Source organism: Thermobia domestica, chromosome 1 (genome assembly GCF_964235325.1).
Source record: "Thermobia domestica chromosome 1, izTheDome1.hap1.1, whole genome shotgun sequence".
NCBI classification, from domain to species: Eukaryota; Metazoa; Arthropoda; class Insecta; order Zygentoma; family Lepismatidae; genus Thermobia; species Thermobia domestica.
The window spans coordinates 170,626,542-170,647,016 of NC_137454.1; the positions used below are offsets into that span (position 1 = coordinate 170,626,542).

The 20,475-nt window shown below is 36.4% G+C and overlaps 1 protein-coding gene across 2 annotated transcripts in view; it reads right to left on the reverse strand.

The window, feature by feature from the left end:
* The window catches only part of LOC145691059 (uncharacterized), a 45,131-nt gene extending 27,147 nt beyond the window's left edge, over positions 1-17,984 (reverse strand). Inside the window, exons 1-4 of one of the 2 annotated variants that reach the window (XM_081766711.1) lie at positions 17,682-17,982; positions 14,128-14,317; positions 6,906-7,013; positions 1,297-1,401 (exon numbers count right to left, since the gene is read on the reverse strand). In XM_081766711.1, coding sequence (XP_081622837.1) covers positions 1,297-1,401; positions 6,906-7,013; positions 14,128-14,317; positions 17,682-17,770 — 492 coding nt within the window. In that variant the 5' untranslated portion in view covers positions 17,771-17,982. Of the gene's footprint in view, positions 1-1,296; positions 1,402-6,905; positions 7,014-14,127; positions 14,318-17,681 lie in introns of both variants that reach the window. The other variant, XM_081766720.1, reaches the window with a different exon arrangement.
* Between the last annotated feature and the right edge of the window lie 2,491 nt (positions 17,985-20,475).

Sequence of the window (20,475 nt, forward strand, 5' to 3'; positions counted from 1 at the left end):
AAGCGATACATGTAAAGATGGCAGCTATGCATGGTGAGGATGCCTATCTCATGACGCAGTGAAATACTGGAAGAGAGAAAATTCAAACGTGGTCTCATAGTTCTACAGGATGGACCAAGAGAAAGCCATCCCTTAACGGCTACATACTCAAACGTGGTGGTAAAAGTTGAGGGCCTAGTGTTCGAAGTTAGACATATGACAGTTAATATTTTAGCTAAGGAGGGAAAGATTAGTAAGGAGTCCGTTCACACCATACTACATGACATTCTGCATATGAGCAAATTGGCAGCAGGGTTAGTTCCCCAATTGTTGACTCCTTTTCATAAACAGCCATGTGTACAATGAGGACAAAGTATTCTGGATGTATATCACAAGGACAAGGATTTCATTATTTGTAAACAAATTACTGATTACGCATGAATGTTGTGTGTATCTATTTGACCCTGAAGCCAAATAAATGAGTGAAACACTGAAACACACATCGTCTTCCACTTCTAAAAATACTAACGTGCATCGTTAATCCAACAATGTTATGTTGTCCGTGTTTTGAGGCCATAAAGTTGTGAACTTGACTGATTACTTACAAAGACGTGCTATAATCACAGGAATCTACCGCAAAATTACAGATTATTATTAAAGCGAAGGGCCAGGGTTTGTTCTAGCAAGGTATTTTGTTGCTAGCGGACAATGCACCGTACACTGAGCACCAGAAACAGTTACTTCTGTCCGTCAATGTGAATAGGAATCTTTGCCCCATCAACCATATTTACCTGATCTGGCTCCGCTGGATTACTTGTTTTGTGGATGGTGAGATAATTAATGCAGTGGAAACCTGTTTTGCTTCCAACAGATATTTATGCAGATGGTATTAACAGATTGACCCATACATGTGAGGAATATCCGGTAATTCGAGGTGAATAGAAGAACGCGTTTGCGGACCAAATTGAAGATCTCTAACTCATCTCTATCATGGTAAAGGTAAGAAGTTTTATTTATATCACCTAAACAACAAAGAAAATTTAATCTTGTTTTGACATGATCTTCCTTTTTAATTATTACCAAATCAAAATATGATGGAAAAGCTTATAATTTTCTCTTTGATATATATATATATTTCTCTCTTATCCCTTCTCCACCTGATGAAACATTTAGCGAGAGGCCTTGTATTATGATTGTTTTCACTATCTGCTGGAAAGTGTTATACTTTTTATTCCCGCTTCGCGATTACTTCGTTTCAGCTACGTACGTTTCAATTCAATTTACCATTTAAAAAAAATCTTTTTCCTTTAACCATACCTTACTCTTGGTATTATCACAGATGTTGGAGTTTCTATTGGTTTTAACATGAGATTTTAGTTGTTCTAATGAACTCTTCGATTCACTCTGGCTTTCTTCATCGGTCTGAAATTAAAAATGTAAAATTATGTATAAACACCTAAAAAATAAAGGTTATCTCAAAAAGAACGCCGGATTTGAAACTACTATAAATCGAATTTATTTATTTGAAAAAACTTCAGGTGTTGAGGTGTAAACGTGAAACACAATATTGGGCATTAACCCCCTCCCCCCTTCCCCGTTACTAGCCTTATATGCAATCGCTCGGTACATGAAATTAACCATCACCCGCTCACACATTTCCCCATTAACTCCCTCGAATTTCTTGTTTGAGTTCCAACAGATTACGGGATTTGTTCTGGTAAACTCGTGACTTAGCGTACCCCCTTAGGAAAAAGTCACAAGGTGTCAGGTCACAACATGGGTAGATTAAGTCTCCTTTTATCGAGATTAATCTGTCCGAGAACTTTTAACGCAGCAATTGTCTCTCCTAACGTGTGATAAGTTGCGCCGTCTTGTTGGAACCATAAAATGTCGATGTTCCTTTGTTCCAAACAGGACCAAAGGAAAGCAGTGAGCATCGCAAGATAACGAACACCATTCTCCGTGACATCCCTTTCTTGTTAATCTTCAAAAAAGTAAGGACCGATTAAGACCCTACTCCAAATCCACACCAAACTGTATCTCGCTGCGGATGCTTCTTTTTTTTTTTTTTTTTTAATTACTCTAGGGTTCTTTGATCCCCATATTCGGCAATTACGCTTGTTCACAAAGCCGTTTACATGGAAGTGAGCTTCGTCTCGGAAAACGATGATGCGCTTTCTGAAACCATGTCTCTCGTTCCTTTTACAGGATCCATTACACAAATTGCCGTTGTTTTCCATGATCCGCTGGTTTAAGTTTCTGTGCTAACAGAACTCTGTTTGGGTGTAAGTACAAATCTTTTGTTAAGATCCTGTGTATTGTTGCTGGACACACGCGCATTTCTTGAGCTTGATGGAGACATGATTTTCCCGGATTCACTGTATCAGCATCATGCACAGCAACATTATTTGCCTCACTGTGGCCACTTCGAGGGCGTCCAGGGCTTTCGATGTCCATTGTTGAACCAGTTTCTTCAGATTTCTTGATCAACTTACGAACAGTGGATTCATTTGGTGCATTGTTGAATCCAAGAATCGTACGGAATTTCCGAACAGTTTCCGCGGAACTTTCACCATTTTTGTAGTGAGTTTTAACAATTAACACTCGCTGCTCCGTACTGTATCTTTCCATGACGTTACTCCACAAACACTGACCTAGAAAACAAAAGTATGGTATCAAAACCAAACCTCACTGATAACAAAACATGCAAAAACAATGTTGCCAACAGTAAATAAAAATAATGGGCTTTTCAAATACGGCGTTCTTTTTGAGACATCCTTTAGTTTCAAAAATTTTCACAATAAAGTATTCATCTAGAATATGACTGCAGGAGCTGAACTAAAAGCCATGTCGCAGCTTCTACAAAACATTCCTTAAGAAAGATCAGTACTGGGTATATATAGGGTGAGTTTTTTCAACTTCAGACAATGTGTAACTTCTGAACCATGGATAAAAACATGGTTTCAATAGATAGTTTCTTACATAATTTGTCGTTTACAGCAGTTTGATATCTAAAACCGTTCCGGAAATTTGATAATTTGTAACACTGCTTAAAATATTGTATTTGTAGTAAATGTTTACGATATACTGATTGCTGTTTTCCTCTGCTTCAACAGCAAGAGTTTTTGGCAGTTGTAATTACAAGTTCTCGCAATTACACAATTTTAACCAATGCTGCGCTTTATCCAGGGTTTCCACTCTCTTTCTTAAATATATATATATCTCAGGACTTCGACACAGGAAGATACAACAGGATTGCAACTGCAGGTTGAAAACTCTCAACAATGAAATGAAAAGTACAGTAGATTATGCAGTGAATATTAATGCAAATACAGTATTAATACACAACAATTAAATACACAAAGCGAAGCGTAATGTGCTGCTTCTTCCTTCTTGGTGGCATCCCAACTCCCCTTATAACCACCCGATCCACCCACATCCAGCACATGTATTTTCATTCTTTCTACATAACATTTTAATTGTACACCGAATAAATTTACAAACAACATGTCTCTTTTTCGTACATGGCATCTTCATTGCGTGACAGTATGACAGATATAATTAGGAAATATATATATATATATATATATATATATTACAAGTTTCTCAACTGAGTATGGAGTTGTATGATTTCCTCATCTATAGACATAATCTCTTTCTTTCTTGGTGAAGCTGCTTTACGGATAGCATTTGACTTTGTCAATAAAGTAAAACAAGACTTCTGCTCTGTTTCATGTGCAAGCTGCTTTGCTTCAGTCTCCAAAGCTTCACTTGTTTCCATCAATTTCTTTTTCTTTCTCTGCGCCTGCTGTATATTTTCAATTATCTCTTTCCTCTTATTTTATGACCTTGTCACAAATAGCATTCATATAAAATTTTACTGAAGAGTAAGTACTGTTGCGAAAAGAGACTGATTACGGAGGATTGATAATTGGTACAAAGCAGTTTCTGGAGGGCAGTGCTAGTGAAGACAGCATCCAAGAATGGGTTGACAGACTAGTGATGAAAGAAGAAGAGAGAAGTTCTCCCAGCCAACCACCTTGTTGGGGGAAAGAAAGCCCACCAACCATCTACATATGCAGGATCATGACAAATTATTATTCAGCACAAAAACAGGAATAGCACACAAAAATATCAATCAATTAAAATCTTCATTATAATTATGAGAAATCTGACATTCAGTATTTCTTTAAATTTCAAGGACAGAAATGCATTTTCAAGGACATTTCCATGATGTTTCCAGGACAAAATCATTTCAAGGACATTTCGAGGTTTTCCAGGATTTTCAGGATGAGTGGGAACCCTGTTTATCAATATTTACCATATCTCCGGAACGGGTCGAGATATCAAATTGAGCTATGCTCTGTTCTACGGCATGAATCGCATCAGATGACCATTGATAAAAAGATCATATGATACCATTGCCTTTACCTGTGCTACGTCTTGCCTCCAAACATTAACAAGATATTCTAACAACTATTTTCCTAACCTACGAACGCAATGGGACTAATGTCTGGATTCACGCTGTTACAATGAGCTTAGAGTCGGCAATCCAACTCTATAACGCTTACACTATACCGATCCCAGCATAATGAGATATTTCTCCTCTCAAAATCTTCCACTCTTGTAGGTATGATCGAAGTACAAGACTTAGGATCTAATCGACACGAAAAGCGATAAACTTGTAACTCTTTCTACAAGAAGAAAATGAGTTTTAACAATAGATTAGTTTAAAAAAAGTCATTTCTCTTTGCCATACCCCAAGTCTCTCTTTACCAAAACCCAGCAACCATATGTAGGAAATTTTAACATTTTGGTTTGAAATACGGAAGTGGGTGATAGTATTATTAAACAACATTTTACCATCAAATATAATGAAAGTTTCTTGAGGTTTATATGATGGAAATTCAACGTATATTTTTTATGAAATTTTTCATCGTTGGTTGGATCGGAAAGAAAATAAATAAAATTTCTAGTTTACGTAACGTACCACCATTATGTACTGTAAGGGAGACGGTGACAATTAGAATGAATGAAATTGAAGGAAAGAAAGAGAAAGGAAACTGGAAGTTTCAATAACAATCGGTAATCCCTCTCACGTTTTAACTTGTCAAAAGAACAATGGGAAGAAAAACACAAGGAATGGTCATACGAAGCTACCCAAGTGCTACTTGAAGTAACTTAAGATCAATAGGTAACTGTATTGTTTGCATGCAATGAAGAGTTGGCATGCATAATTTAGATCTGACAAAATAATACACATTTTCTCTGAAGTTACGAGGGTCACTACGAAAGTTTTGAGATGTGAAATAACTTACATCTTAAAATCAATTTAACACTTACATTTTCTCAAAGTATTCACCATTGCACTGTACACACTTTTGCATCCTCGAAAACCACTTTTGGAAGCAGTGTTGCCAGTCTTTTTCTTCAAGTGTTGAAAGTTCATTCTCGTAAGCCGCTACAGCTTCTTCAGGGCTGCAAAATCTCTTCCCACGCATGCGATCTTTGATCCTGGGGAACAGAAAAAAATCACACGGGGTCAGGTCAGGGCTATACGGCGGATGAGTCATAAGTTTGATCTCCGTAATTCTAAAAACTGAATTCTGATGTTGGCCGTGTATGCGGATGCGTTGTCATGATGAAGCAGGATCCCACGCAATCCAGTTCTTGGATGCCGTTCCCGAAGCTTCTGGAACATTTTTGTTAGACAAACAGTGGTGTACCACTGAGCAGTAACAGTCCTTTGTTCTTTAAGTGGAACAGTTGCAACATGGCCAGATTTGGAGAGGAAAGTTGCGACCATATTCTTCCCCACGCTTCACTTTCGTGGGTGGATTTTCGTCTGGAAAAATCCGAACTGTAGACTGGCGTTTACTTTCAGGGTCAAATTGATAGATCCAAGTCTCATCATCAGTAACAATGTTACAGACGCGTCGAGAATTGCCCCCATCAAATCTTTGCAAGCATTTCTTCACACCATTCCACACGCATGCGCTTCTGCTGTTCAGTCAAAGTGTGAGGCACCCAACGAGATGAAACCTTCCTGAGCCGAAGATGATCAGGAAGAATTTTTGTTACTGTTGGCGATCCAATGTTCACTGTAGATTCAATGTCCTTGAAAGTTGTTCGAGGATTTTCTCGAATCATTTGTTCCACAGCGGCAATGTTTTCATCTGACACAGCTGTTGCCGGACGTCCAGCTCTCTCTTCACCTCTAAGCAATGTCCGGCCTCTTCTGAATTCACCAAACCACCGAAAAATTGTAGCACGGGAAGGAGTAAAGTCCCCAAATGCCCCTGCAAACGGTCAAGGCTTTGTGTCTAGTTCAAACCACTTTTGAAATCGTAAAGGATCACTGCCCGAAAATGTTCCCTTTCGAGCTCCATTCTAGACAGCCGAATACTGCTCACATCAACAAACAAGTGAAGGCGATACGGCCACGCCGATAAGCGAGGCGAGTTGAAACTTGCTTCGTTTCTTCGCTCTGGATAGCACTACCGAACGCAATTGTTGGAATTTAAATACTGTGTCATAACAATGCGTATCTCAAAACTTTCGTAGTGACCCTCGTACAGCATTTCCGTCATGTTTCTTGGTATCAGAAAACATTTCTAAAATTTATATTTTAATAAAATGATGTTTTCAAGTGTTCTCAAGAAATCTACTGCAAGATTTCAGAAAGTTATCAAATGTAGTACGCGGAAATTATTGTTGTGATATATTATGATGTGCAAATAAACATTATGCTAGTTATACTACGGTACTTACCACAAATAATATCGTTGAAAGTTGAATTTATTTTTATTAAGAGAAAACTTGAACATATTGGAACAATAGAACCACAGTACCACAACATTCTACTAAGCTAAGTTTCAATTGGTTTTCATTTTCGTTTATTAATTTACTTTTCCATTTGGTCTTACCTCTATTTTGACATTATCACAGATATTATTGGAATTCCCATTATTTTCGACATGTGAATTTACTTCCTCCGACGAACTTTTTGATTCACACTGGGTTTCTTCATCGACCTGAAATTAAGTTTAAACATTTAATATACAATCGTGGACAAACTATTAGGAAAATGGACAACTGAAACTTACTTGGAAAACAAACTGTTATTTCTCTATATCTCAGTATATATATATATATATATATATATATATATATAATTATTAATATATTATACATCAGTACTTGTATACTATAAGGCAAATCTTTTTCGAACAGTTTCAAACAATTTTATGCATATATTTGAAGATTCAACGTCCTCTCTCTAACCGGTAAAGATGTAGGCTTAGGCTCAAATTAGGCTTTTGTTGTAAGCTATTGAGCTTTGGTTCAATACGCGCCTCAACGACCCGATAGGGACTACTTTCCTGCCGTTAATGTTCATTTCTGGGTTCTTACCCCGTTGTTGAATACAAATACCTCCAGAAACAAGTTCTCTATTGAATTCTTTGAATGATTACAATTTGTGCCGTTTTGTATAAATATTTCATCACTAGATGGAAACCACTCATTCATTGCATTCATTGTTGGCGCCAAATAGTCTCTGATGACATTTGTTTCATTGTTCATATTTATTCTTCAGCATAGATTTTGTCTGGTCCGTACTTCGAAATAGAACTTCAGATCTTCAACTTAGTACGATACTTCACGTGGTACACGACGCAGTCTTTTCTCAAAGCTTCTACTGGAATTAGTTTCATATACTATGGTTTGCATAAATGATAATTATATCACTGAAAACTTAGACACATGATACTAGTTTATGCATTTGTGAAATAAAATAAAAACAAAGGAATAACTGAAATACGAATTTCCCATTAATTTCTTCCTTCTAGTCTCAGCATTACTTTGCCTAGTGTAATCATTTTTCGCCATAGTTGGGATAAATTTTTGTCCGTTACACGAATGCTATATTTTCAAATATCCTTCGGACACTCCTTCACGAAGTTTTTACGTCATGCTAATTCGTGACACATTTTTATTACGTTGAAGTTAACTTCCTATTCTGAAGTGATTTCTTTAACAAAGGTCAATTAGGAAATATTGTTATAGCTCGCTTTCGGCACATTTTCTCTTCTGTCGGGTCTACGTGCTCTTTAGTCCTTTCAGTTCCTTCGCAATACGATTTAGCATACGGCAACATATCTTCAAAATATTACTTATTTTAATCCGGATTTTGTTTGTTGATGCTACTATCCCTTAAATTTTTATCCATTTCAAAGAAGAAATATTTTTATCTTGCCTAATTATGGAAGTCACTGCTGCCTGTTTCCATAACTATGCGTCTACGAATTTCGGTAGCAACCCGTTCCTAACCCTCCTTTAAGCGATCTTCAACTTGAGAGACTCTTTATCGGTTATCAGTGTTGTATATAATGTTTTAGTATACCAGGAAACAAAACAGACAAGGACAAATTAACGTAATTCCTAGTGTGAAATAATGAATATATCAAATAAAATGAAATCATTCAGTTTAAAGTCCCACGATTATGCACTGTACGCTAAAGGAAACGGATGATTGAGGAAGTGAGAGATGACAGAAGAACCAAAGGAATGAGATTATGGGAGGAAACGGGAGTACCCCGAAAAAAGTCCACGGACATGATACTGTAAGGGATCGAACCGGCGATCCAACGCACCAGAGGTAATCACTCTACAATTGAGCCACTGTGCCTTACCAAAATGTAAATAAATATGAAGGATGCGCTTATTACATCATGTAACAGTATAAATGTTCAAAGTGAACTGTCATTTGTTTCATGAGTATATCTGAAAATCTCAGTAAATATAAAAGAAATACAACAGAGTCATCATGGGGACTACAATCATACTTTAGATGGAATTCTTAACATATCTTGTCCTGAGAAGCCAATTTTCTTCTAATGTATCCACATCTTACATATATAATGAAGTACTTGCGGAAAAATAGTGAAAACACATTTACATACATTAAAAAATATTATTATAAGTACTATCATTAACATTATTCATCACATATGGAGGGGAAGAAATAGGGAAAAAGAAAAATAGTAAATAATAATGATAATAATAAAAATAAAAGATGTAGAAGGCTTTAAATGGGCGCCATGTTGTAATCCAGGGTTACCTGATAGTGTTACAAGCCTGAAACCAGATGGACTTTAATGCAGGAAGATAAAACTAGCGGAAGGGAACTTCGGTAAGAACACATAGACTGGAAGGAAAACGAGCAGAAAAAAATGTGTAATATAGATAAAAAAAAGGTTTCAAAATCAAATATTTTTGAAAAAGTTAAGAAAAAATTAATTAAAAAAATAAATAAAAATACGGTAATATACTTTTAAAACATAAAAAGCATGAATCATCATCATAGGTATTCTGCCTTTATTGGCAGGTCACTTGCCGCAGCTGAGAAGCTTCCATGCTCCACGGTCCTCCGCTAACCTTTTCGTCTTCGCGTATGATCTTTCTGTTTTAATATCATCCATTAATTGTAGTCTCCTTCGCCTCCTCCCTCTCTTTCCCGCCACCATACCCTCTAGGACGTCCCTCATGATATAATCTCTTCTTAGGCAATGTCCCAACCAGTTTCTCTTCCTCTTCCTAATAATATCTAAAAGTGTTCTTTTCTCACCCACCATTTCTAACACTCTCTCATTCGTTTTCCGCTCGACCCAACTAACTCTTTCCATTCTTCTCCACACCCACATTTCGAAGGCTTCCAGTCGATTTTCGTCACCCTTACGCAATGTCCACGTTTCCGTCCCATACAGCACAACACTCCACACGAAGCATTTTATGAGTCTTTTTCTCAACTCTTTGTTCAAGGTCCCACAAAACAGACTTTTCTTTCTTTTAAAGGCTTCTTTCGCCATTTCTATCCTTGCTTTTATTTCACGTTCGCATTTCATGTCATTACTAAGAACACTACCCAGGTACCGAAAACTATTCACTTGTTCTATTTTCCCCCCTCCTACTTTTATATTTGACACAGACCCCTTCGTTCCAATCACCATGGCTTTTGTCTTTCTAACATTTATTTTCATCCCATATTCTTCAAAACCCCTTCTCATTTTTTCTAACATTTTATTGATTTTCTTTTCAGATTCTGCAACAAGGGCCATATCGTCTGCAAATCTTATGCATCTAATCATTCTACCTCCTACCGAAATGCCATCATCATCATGTAGGCTCTTTTTCACTATCTCTTCTAGATAGACATTAAATAGTGTTGGCGAGAGGCAGCATCCTTGTCGAACTCCCCTTCCAATTGCACTCTCTTCCGTCAGTTCTTCCCCTATCCTAACACTTACTTGTTGGTTCATGTATAAGTTTCTTATTAGTCTTCTATCTTTCCATTCCAACCCTATCTTTGTTAGAACTCCCAACAACAATTCCCAATTCACGTGGTCAAAAGCCTTTTCTAGATCAATAAATACAACATACACCTCTTTCCCTTTTTCTATAAATCTTTCACCGATCACCCTTAATAATTCAATAGCATCTCTTGTGCCCTTGCCTCTTCTGAACCCGAACTGCTCCTCCTCAACATCTTTATTTGTTCTTCCATATAACCTTCTGTTCAGTATTCGGAGCAGAATTTTAGCTGCATGAGATATGAGACTAATAGTTCTATAATCCTCACATCTCTTTGCGTTCGATTTCTTAGCCATCGGTATCATGATCGTTTTCAGAAAGTCTCTTGGCCATTCTCCTGTTCCATATATTTCATTGCATAGTCGCCACAATTCTTTCTTTCCCTTGTCTCCTATATTTTTAATGAATTCAATTGGTATGTTATCTATTCCGGTTGCCTTTCCATTCCTAATCTCAGATATAGCCTTTTCAAACTCATCCCGAAGAATACTAAATCCTTTATCATCCTCGCCTACTTCATTTTCCACTTCAACATTTAGGCTACACGGTCTATCCCTACTCTCATATAAGTCTTCCACGTATTCTTTCCACCTTCCTATAAAAAGCATGAAAATATAATAATAAACAAACATTTATGTTTTTAGTTTAACATCCTATCATTATGCAGCGAGGCTAAGGGAGACAGTGATGATATGGTGCAACGAGGGAAGTGGGAGGAAACGGGAGAACCCGATAAAGCCTAAACACCGAAGTTCGTCCACCACAAGATTCACATGGTGCGGACTAGGATCAAACCAGGACCACACACACCCGAGCTCTACCACTGAACTACCGTGGGCAAAATATATAAAACAAGTTACTATACTTTGGTAGTGTATGTATGTGTGTGTGTGTACACCATTTTCTGGTATATACAGGATGGTAAAGTATTTACAATTATTTTCGCTGAGCAATTATCATGTTCTCTTCCACTAGCCTGTAATGTTCCCATACTTCAATTTGTACAACAACTTCTAGTTATTTACTAATATTTTATTCCGTAACATCTCGGTGCAGAACACGTAATTATTGTTAATTGGATGGATACCATTTTCTATCTAAGTCGCTTTTGTCTAAATTTAATTTCGGACGTTTCTTTCCGATAAACTAAGATTCATATATAGATCTTTCGCTAATAATGAAGTTTTATATAATACGATCAAATTCTTAGATTGAATGTTTGGTGTCACTTAAGTGTTTTGATAATGCTGAAGCTGGCAGATTAATAACTTTGGTATCCCCGACACTCCTTTATCCTACTGTAGTTTCAATGTTTCTTTTTTATCATGATATATCCTTAATTAGAATTGCACTCGATCTAATATTTGCCTGAAACTACTTTCTCACCCACGTAATAATTCTTGTAGCTTGCTAATGATTTCTCTACATTTATTAATTTAACACCGCCTTGAACCATATTCTTGTAATATTATTTGCAGTCTAAACGATAAGTTGGTCATATCGCTAAACAAATTTATCTGTCTTTTAACATTTATCTTATTCAGTGTAAGTAATAACCGAGTCATTTTAGTATATGCTTAAATCTTGTTGTTTCCAATTCACTAGCATCGATTTTTAGTAGCTGGTTTGCGAGCCGAGTTTTACTATTAGTTACGTCTGTTTTTCTTCATTCTACTTTCGTGATACTAGTTAGTAAACTGTAAAAAGAAAATTACACTTACATTCAATCTTACACTATACGAAATGCCAATCTTTTGGATAAAAAAATCCAATATATTTTAATAAAAAATCTTCTTGCACGCCATATATCTGGAGAACTACATATAGTATAGCCGAACCCAAACTATCAGTTAACTCAGTATGATGTGCTTATTAAGTTATTTAAAAAAGATTTTGGAACCGTTCAAAAGTTTTGTGACCCCTGATCCAAAAACTAATTTTTTGCCAAGATCGCAATCTTCTGATCCATTTTTTTGGACCATTCCTAAAATTCTTCTTCTTCTTCTTTTTTCTTTTAAAGTTTTATTTTCAGTTTATGTAGGTATTTGGTTTCCTAAAATGGTTTACTTAAAACTTATCGTCTTGCTTGCTGATTGTCATATCTACGAAATTAATTTTGTTCCTCTCTTCTTACTCCGTTATAAATTTAATTTTATAAATGCATGTTATTTAATCCTGAGGTAAGATTATGTAAATAATCATCTTTTGTATTCATAAAAACAGGGGACACCGTAGCTCAGTGGTAGAGCGCTCACCTCTGGTGTGTGGAATCGTTAGTTCGATCCCCGAATAAACTGAAAGATATTTTCTATGGATAAGGGAGTGAATCACCTGTAGTATTTGATGTGTTTGAATAAGTCTAGCTGTAAAATTGACTTTCATAACGATGATTCATTACTATGGTAGATAGTAGCGTGAACTAATACCTGACCCTGTGTTCGAAGCCAGATTATCGAACAAAGAAAAACGTGCAAGGATTGGTTTCAAGAACTTCCATGCGTGCATGGATCTTTTGGGACATGTATGGAATTTGCTGAGCAAGAAACAGGCACAGAATTACCAACGCTTATCAATCCTTGGGGTACAATATGTCCGTGAAAGCACTTTATTTACTCTAATCTGAATTACTTCCCACCTAATTCCAGTGACTTCTCGGATGAACATGGTGAGAGATTCCATAAGGACATACAAAACATTAGACAAACGTTATGCAGGAAAGTGGGTACCTTCACTTCTGGTTGACAATTGCTAGGGACTGTCTGTAATAAAATCGGCTACCATAGGTCACTTCCTGAATTACAGTTACAGGTATTTTCACTTTGAAAGCTGCAAACAGCATGTCTGCATTGTTTCCATGGTGATTATGTGTTTATAGTGCTTTGTGTATTCATTTCATATGCAATAAGTCAATTGTATTTTGTACTACCAGACATAATATAACTTCTATTACAGCACAGATAGTAAAACATGTATCACAAAATATTTCCAAAACTACCCCAGACAGAGCAAAGTAAATTGCAGGTTCGAAGTTAGGAGATCCGTTGACATAAAAATCAGCTATTGCAACCCCAGAAAAAAGAAAAAAAGTTGAATTTTGTCGAACAGTGATATTATTAACATACTAAGCGGTGGTACGCAAAGAAATTTGATAATAGCTGATAGTGTATTATTATAGAATAATAATAAGTTTTATTGTCGAATCAGCTACATAGCCATAGACAACGTCAAATTATAACTTACTACAATAATATACAGCAATAGTGATTGTTGCTGAAACCAGTAAAATTCTTGTAACATGAAGCGCCTGGATAGCAATTTTATCAATAAATTGCGAAAGTACTCATGTTTGCTTCACCAAATTGTTATAGATCGTTTCAAAAAAACTACACCAAACGTCGAAGTTTCGCTAAAAATTATTAGCATTTTCGAGAATTAGGCAAGTAACAGTAATTTGGTAGAATTTAAGTACGGAAATTAAATGTTTATTTTCATAAATAAAACATCTTATTTACTCCTAAATATATAAAACAAACAGAGATGTTTTTATTTATGAGTATAAACATTTAATTTCCACACTCCTATCCCTATCAAAATATTATTCCTTACCAAAGCTTTAAAAAAGCTGACACTTGTCACTATAAATTTCATGTTTAGTAGAATTTTTGAACAATCTATAAGTATGTGGAGGAGCAAAATGCGTATTTTAGAGTTTATTAATAAAATTCTACTGTTCAAAACTAATATTTTCAATGCGAGACTGAACATCAAAGTACATACTTTTCTATATATTACATCTTCCTTAGTGGCAAAGGGGACAGCTGATGCTATTAGCCTCTTCCTTTCAGTTGATGTAAAACACCAGTCCTGGAAATGATCCGCACAAATACGATACTTTTTAAATATAGTCTGCGGATCAAAGGACTTCATCATCTCCAGTTTTCCTATCCTATGAAGCCACTGTTTACACCTGGAATCAACAATTAAAAACCAAAGTAAAGTAAAAGAAAAACAATACAAGTTCTTGTCTCGAATTAAAAAAAAAAAAAAAAAAAAATACAAATTACTTTCCATAATATGTATCCAAACAAACCAAGAAGCCCTAACACGAACATATACTAAACAAGAAAACAACTTTCGTGTTAGAGCTGACTAACTAAATGTAAATAAAATGCCATTAAAATAAAATTCTCGACTTACTGTAAAACTAGGATTGTGTTCTTGCACATATCATTTTAACTTAACTGAAGAAGTTGACGGGAGAAGAGTTTATCCCACTCCTCCATAGAAGCTGTTTTTCATGCATCATATGAAAGCTGCTGCTTTTATCTGTGGTTTGAACTTCTTAGCTGAGGAATATGCCAAACTAACTTTGTTTGCTATCTAAAATTGTAGGGTCATACGCTGTTCTTCCACCAAGCCGTTCAATACCTTTGTTTGCAATCACAGCGTTATTTATTCAAACACAGAATGATACCAAACTGACTCTGGAATGCCTCAGATTTGCCGGCATACACATAAACGAGGTTAGTGCAAAGCATAATATATGACATAGAACACTTACCTTATGTGTATTTGGGGGCGGTACTAAATGCTATCCAAAAACATATCAAAATATACTAAATTACGTTAGATCTTCAAAACAGAGGCATGTCTACTTTATCAAATTAGAATAGAAAGTTGTGTAGAAATATATGCGACATTTCCACACTACACTAACTAAATCATAATTGTACCTCTCCGCCAAATAGTCCCTTCCACCTCCACATACAATGCCGCTTACACCATCAAAAATAACCAACAACAAGCAGTTTCTTAACTTTAACTATTCCTCTCATCTGATTTTCACCCTCTTCCTTACAAACCAAAATGAATTCTCCAATTTACCAGGTAAATTTCCTAAAATTGGTCCGGTGATACACCACTTAACCCTCTGTGAACATAAAATACAGCTCAATACTCAGTATTTAATTCTTCCTCCTGCAAGAATTTGTTCCTTACGTCTTTCCATGCATAGTATGAATTTTACCTCTCAACTTTGCAAAATGTGGTGCGCCTAACTGGAACAACACCAACAGTCGTAACATACTCATTTTAACTCTAGTATACCTGTGGTATTTTGACACTAGTAATATTACAAATATAAGCATAAAACTTGTTTCCTATATTGTGCACAAATGCGCCAGTAGTGGTGTAGTTTTGGCGCACCAAATTTTTGAAGATTTACTGGTAAAATTGAATACTTTGAATCAAAAAAACATATTTATACGGAACAAATTACTGCAGGTGACATAATTAAACACCAAGTAATACAGCTGCACTTTAGGTTTATAAGTGGGGTCACTAGTGTAAGATCATTACAAGCGTTTTACGCCGGATAAAATAACTGAGTACATATGAAAGATGACTATATTATATGGTATTTTTCGCCGGCGGTATATTTCTGCGCAGTGTACAGAAGCTGTAGTTTACGTTTACAAGTGGAGCGTTACTAGTATTAAATCATAACTGCTATTGAAACTTGTATCATTGCCAAAATCCACTTCTTTTCAGTATACACACGTATGTGTATACATCGCTTCATTCGGCCGCACCATGCAAGGACCCAACAGCTTCGCCCATTTCTGACTCGGTAAGATAGCTTTACACTTTATAGTAACTAAGATAGCTTTACACTTTATAGTAACCAACTAGCACATGTTGGTTTGTTTTTTGCATTGTAGGCTTTTATCACATATACCTGGAAGCCATATTTATACGCAAATCCTAAAAGGATTGTCATTCTTCAACAATTACTTCTAGTGGCTCCCTTGAATTTTATTTATGCCAAGTGAGATATTTCCATGTCGCCCACCTCAAACCTTTTAGGGGACAATAAGAACAAAATCAGTGAAAGAATTCTATTTTTTCAATAATTATTCCGATTGGTTCGCCAAAAGTAAATCTGCACGCATACTCCAACAGTGGAAATGGATATCGTATGCACTCATTCATGTAGTATAAAATTATCATTTTTATTACGGACTATTCTATGGCAGTACCTAATCAAGAACTCATAAGGGACCGTTATTTGCATTTTATGGAAATCCAACTTTAGTCTCTAAATTAAGAAGCTCTAATCTAATTTCAAATCTTGTGTGGAGAACTACGAGTTTTGACGAGCTTACTCGAGCAGACACTTCTACCAAATAGAAAATTTATAGGTAAAATACAATGCAAAACATTTTTCGTGAAGGAACGAGAGTGTGAATATAAGTGATTACTGTTAGTAAACAGCACATTGAAATGAGTTTTGAGTGATAGTGAAAGTATGTGCGTACCGGTAAGTGTTCTCCGTTATTACCCTCGCTTATGCGTATACCCCCTATCGCTGACGCGCCTACACCCTACGGAAGCACCCCTCGCTCGAGGCCTCCAGCTACGCTCTTGCTGACTCGGTTAGATAGCATTCGTGCCGTTTAGTGGCTACCTAGCACAAACTGGTTCGTGTTTTATGCACTGTAGTCTCCATGCTATACATCCACACTGTCTTTATACTGAGCCCCCCTGAGGTCAATCTGCTAGTGGTAATGGAGCTCCTAATTCAGTGCATGTTCTGCTATTTAAAAAAAAAAAAATGGATATGGGGGCCAGAATTGTTTGCATAAAATTCTTAATTTTCTTGGTATATTTTCCGTAATTTGATGGTTTAGGTTACGAATTTTGGATTTTGGTGGCCAGAATTATTTGCTTAAAATTCGTATTCTTCCCGTATTTTCTGTTTTTGATGGTTTAGGCTAGAAATGAAATGAAATCTTTAAGTTTTACGTCCCACGGTTATGCCGGTTAGGCTAAAGGAGACGGTGATGATGAGTAATGAATGAAATGGTGGAATGAAGAAAGTGGGAGGAAACAGGAGAACCCCGAGAAAACCCACGCACACGGTGTTTGTCCACCACAAAGTTCACTTGGCGGGGGCTGGGATCGAACCCGGGACCCCAAGCACCAGAGGTGAACGCTCTACCACTGAGCCACCGCGGCCCCTGGTTTAGGTTAGACTAGGTTATGTTGTTAGTAATTACCCTTACGTAACATCAACTCATTTCTACTGTACACACGGTGTATTTTTGGTGCAGTTTTACTATATGGATCCACGGATCCATATAGTAAAACTGAACGGTATTTTTATTTGATTTTGATCCCCCCCGGACCAAAATTATCCCAGAAATACAAGGCTCAAACCTAACTTGAAAATGTAAGAGATGCGTCAAAAGTTGACAGAATCATCTGCTTTAGTAATACCGTTTTGCCTTTAGACTTTCCATCTGTAAAATGTGAAATTTAAAAGTACATACCTTTCATTGTCTGCAGGAAATCTGAAGTATGAAGTTTCTCTGACCTTTTGGTATTTCCCGCAAATTACACACTTGTTAGTATTAGGCATTTTACAAACTATAAAATGTCATACAATATATATAATATTAATGCGCGACGATAAAAGAATTAACAGAATGGCACTTATTGAGGGTGCAAAACCACGCCTCTGTCAACAATAATAGGATAAACGGCTAAGCGCTTCGCTCTTGTCTTCTGTAGTTCGTGGTACCCGTACTGCTTTGAGTGGCGTCGTCATAATCTTCAGTTACGTCAGTTTTAGTGGGAGGTGCAGTTTGAATCTAATTTAGTATATCCTTCAAAGATGTTATAAAATATAACCAGTAGCGTAGCGTGGTATTCCGAAATGGGGATGCCAAAGTTAGTCACTTGTGCGATACAATACAACTGCAATCAACAATACATAGCTATTTGGAGGGGATATATATAAAATTATAAATTATGAACTCTTAACACTAAATAAAATGGGATTTTAGTCATTTTCTGGTTCCTCTAATAAATAAGGATTGTTGGTTTTCAGACATATTTTCTCCTCTTCCTCGATTGTTTCTGTGGCTGTGATCTTAACATATAAAACATGTTCAGATATTTTCCACTTAAAATTAATTTTCCTTCAAGTCATAAAACACAAGAGTTCAAAAGTACAATGAATGAATCAATATCCAGTTGCGTCAGTGACGACGCCAGAGGGGGCAAGCGCCCCCTAGTAGCTACTTCTGCCCCCCTGACTGCCACCTAGACTGCCCCCCCCCAGACTCCTACAATCTTTAAACATTCTACATATAGTATTTTATATCAGTATCATAACCAATCTCATTGTCAAATTGTAGTCTATTTTCCATTCATTTACTATGTGGCAGATTAGTCCTCAAGCTTTCTTTTTTGAGCGTCTGGGTATGCACGCATATTTGTTTTCTAATTTAGCGTCTTTTGAGGTAAATTTTATACTTCTTTCTTATGATTTTTAATTATTGTGCCTAGCGAACAATAGTAGATTTGGTCGACTTGTTTTCTTCTCATTGGATCAACTTCGATTGGAAACAAAAGAAAGGTAAAACGATTTACGTAACTTGTTTGTATTTATCCAGGTTTGAAGTTTTCAGTTTCATATTTTGTTTTATTTAAAGGTTCTATACTTCTTTTTTCTGAAACTATTCTCGGCTTTCAATATTCAGAGGATGTGCTTATAACAGCTTAGTTTGCAACAACCAGGACTTAATTTTTTGAAGGGGATAAAAAGAGTTGTCGTTTCCCTTCCTGCAAATGATAATAATAAATTTACGGAATTGATTCCCAATAAAACGTATTGTCAGAGTGCTGATCTTTCGTTAGTAATTGATATATATTAGTGCTTCCTTACTTATTTTGTTTCAAAGTACTGACGTGATGTCTACCATATTGACTAGGAAGTGCTGAAAAATTCGTAGCCCAACCCAGAAGTAGTGCTCGTGGAATGGTGAAGTTTTACTTCTTCTACGCTTCCACCCAGTGCTCCAGTTTTTGCAGAAAAGTTTAAAAATCTGAAGATTTCCTCGCATCACTGTTCGTAGCACTATCCCTATCAGATCTAAAATGGCGTCCTTTCAAGTGTTATTTAAGTTTGGGAAATAAGTACACGTAATAGTTAGACGGAGCTAAATTTGGGAATAAGAATGATGATCTAGACATTAAAATCCTAGATTATGCAATGTCAGTTGTGTTCGCAGGGGCTTGACGGACAGGTGTATTCTCCTGAAGGAGCATAATTCCTTTCTTTCCATTTTCCGCGGCGTTGAACTTTGAATTTTTCTTTCAGTTTTGTAATTAATGTAGAGATTCTGGATTACATATCTGACCGTTGCGGAAGTAGTCTATGAATACGACTCCATACTTATCCCAGAAGAATATTGCAAACAGTTTCTCAACCTACTTCTGTGTCTTGAACTTCTTGGGGCGAGGGAGAAATGAGTGCTACTACTACATTGACTGTTGTTTCGTTTCAGGATCATAGTGGCACAACCATATTTCGTCCATGGTTACTATTCGTGAGCGAAATTGATCAGCTATACGGTCAAATTGGAAGAAGACTTCTCTTAATGCCGTCGCTCTTTTATTCTCCTGACAGATTTTTTGGGAACCCATTACGCCGAGAACTTGCGCATACAGAAACCATTCTGAGTTATGCTACCGACGAGTTCCAAAGAAATGCTAAGAATATCTGACACAAGGTGTGCTGAGAAGGTAAAAACTGAGAAAGCGGGTTGCAGCCAGACCTCAGACTATAATAAGTATATCGTGAGTTTACTATAAACTTTAAAAACTATATAAATAATAGCTTAAATTATTTTTGCCACTTAAAAACTGGTGTGGCCTAGGCCCTCCGGTCCCGGGCTATATCCACCACTGGCTGAAATGCTGCAATTTTCAAGAATAATGCCACAAATTGCATCCATGATCTCGGGAAGAGTCATTGCTTTTAATCATCCTGGATGTAAAGCATAATTTGTTGAGAAATCGACACATTTATGCTAAATCACTTACTTTTTCACCACTATATATAACAGAGGAGAGTCCCGTGGTGTTTCACTGATTTCCTAATTAATTTACTTCGGTGACTTTCCTTGGTGGAACAAAAATGTTATAACAGTTAGGATCTGGATGTTCGTGAAATTTTGCTGTTTGGGCACACATAATCACTTCAGAGGCCTGAGAAACAATAAGAATTTCATTATTAATATGAAAATTTGTATTTGTACATACAGAGATATGTTTTTT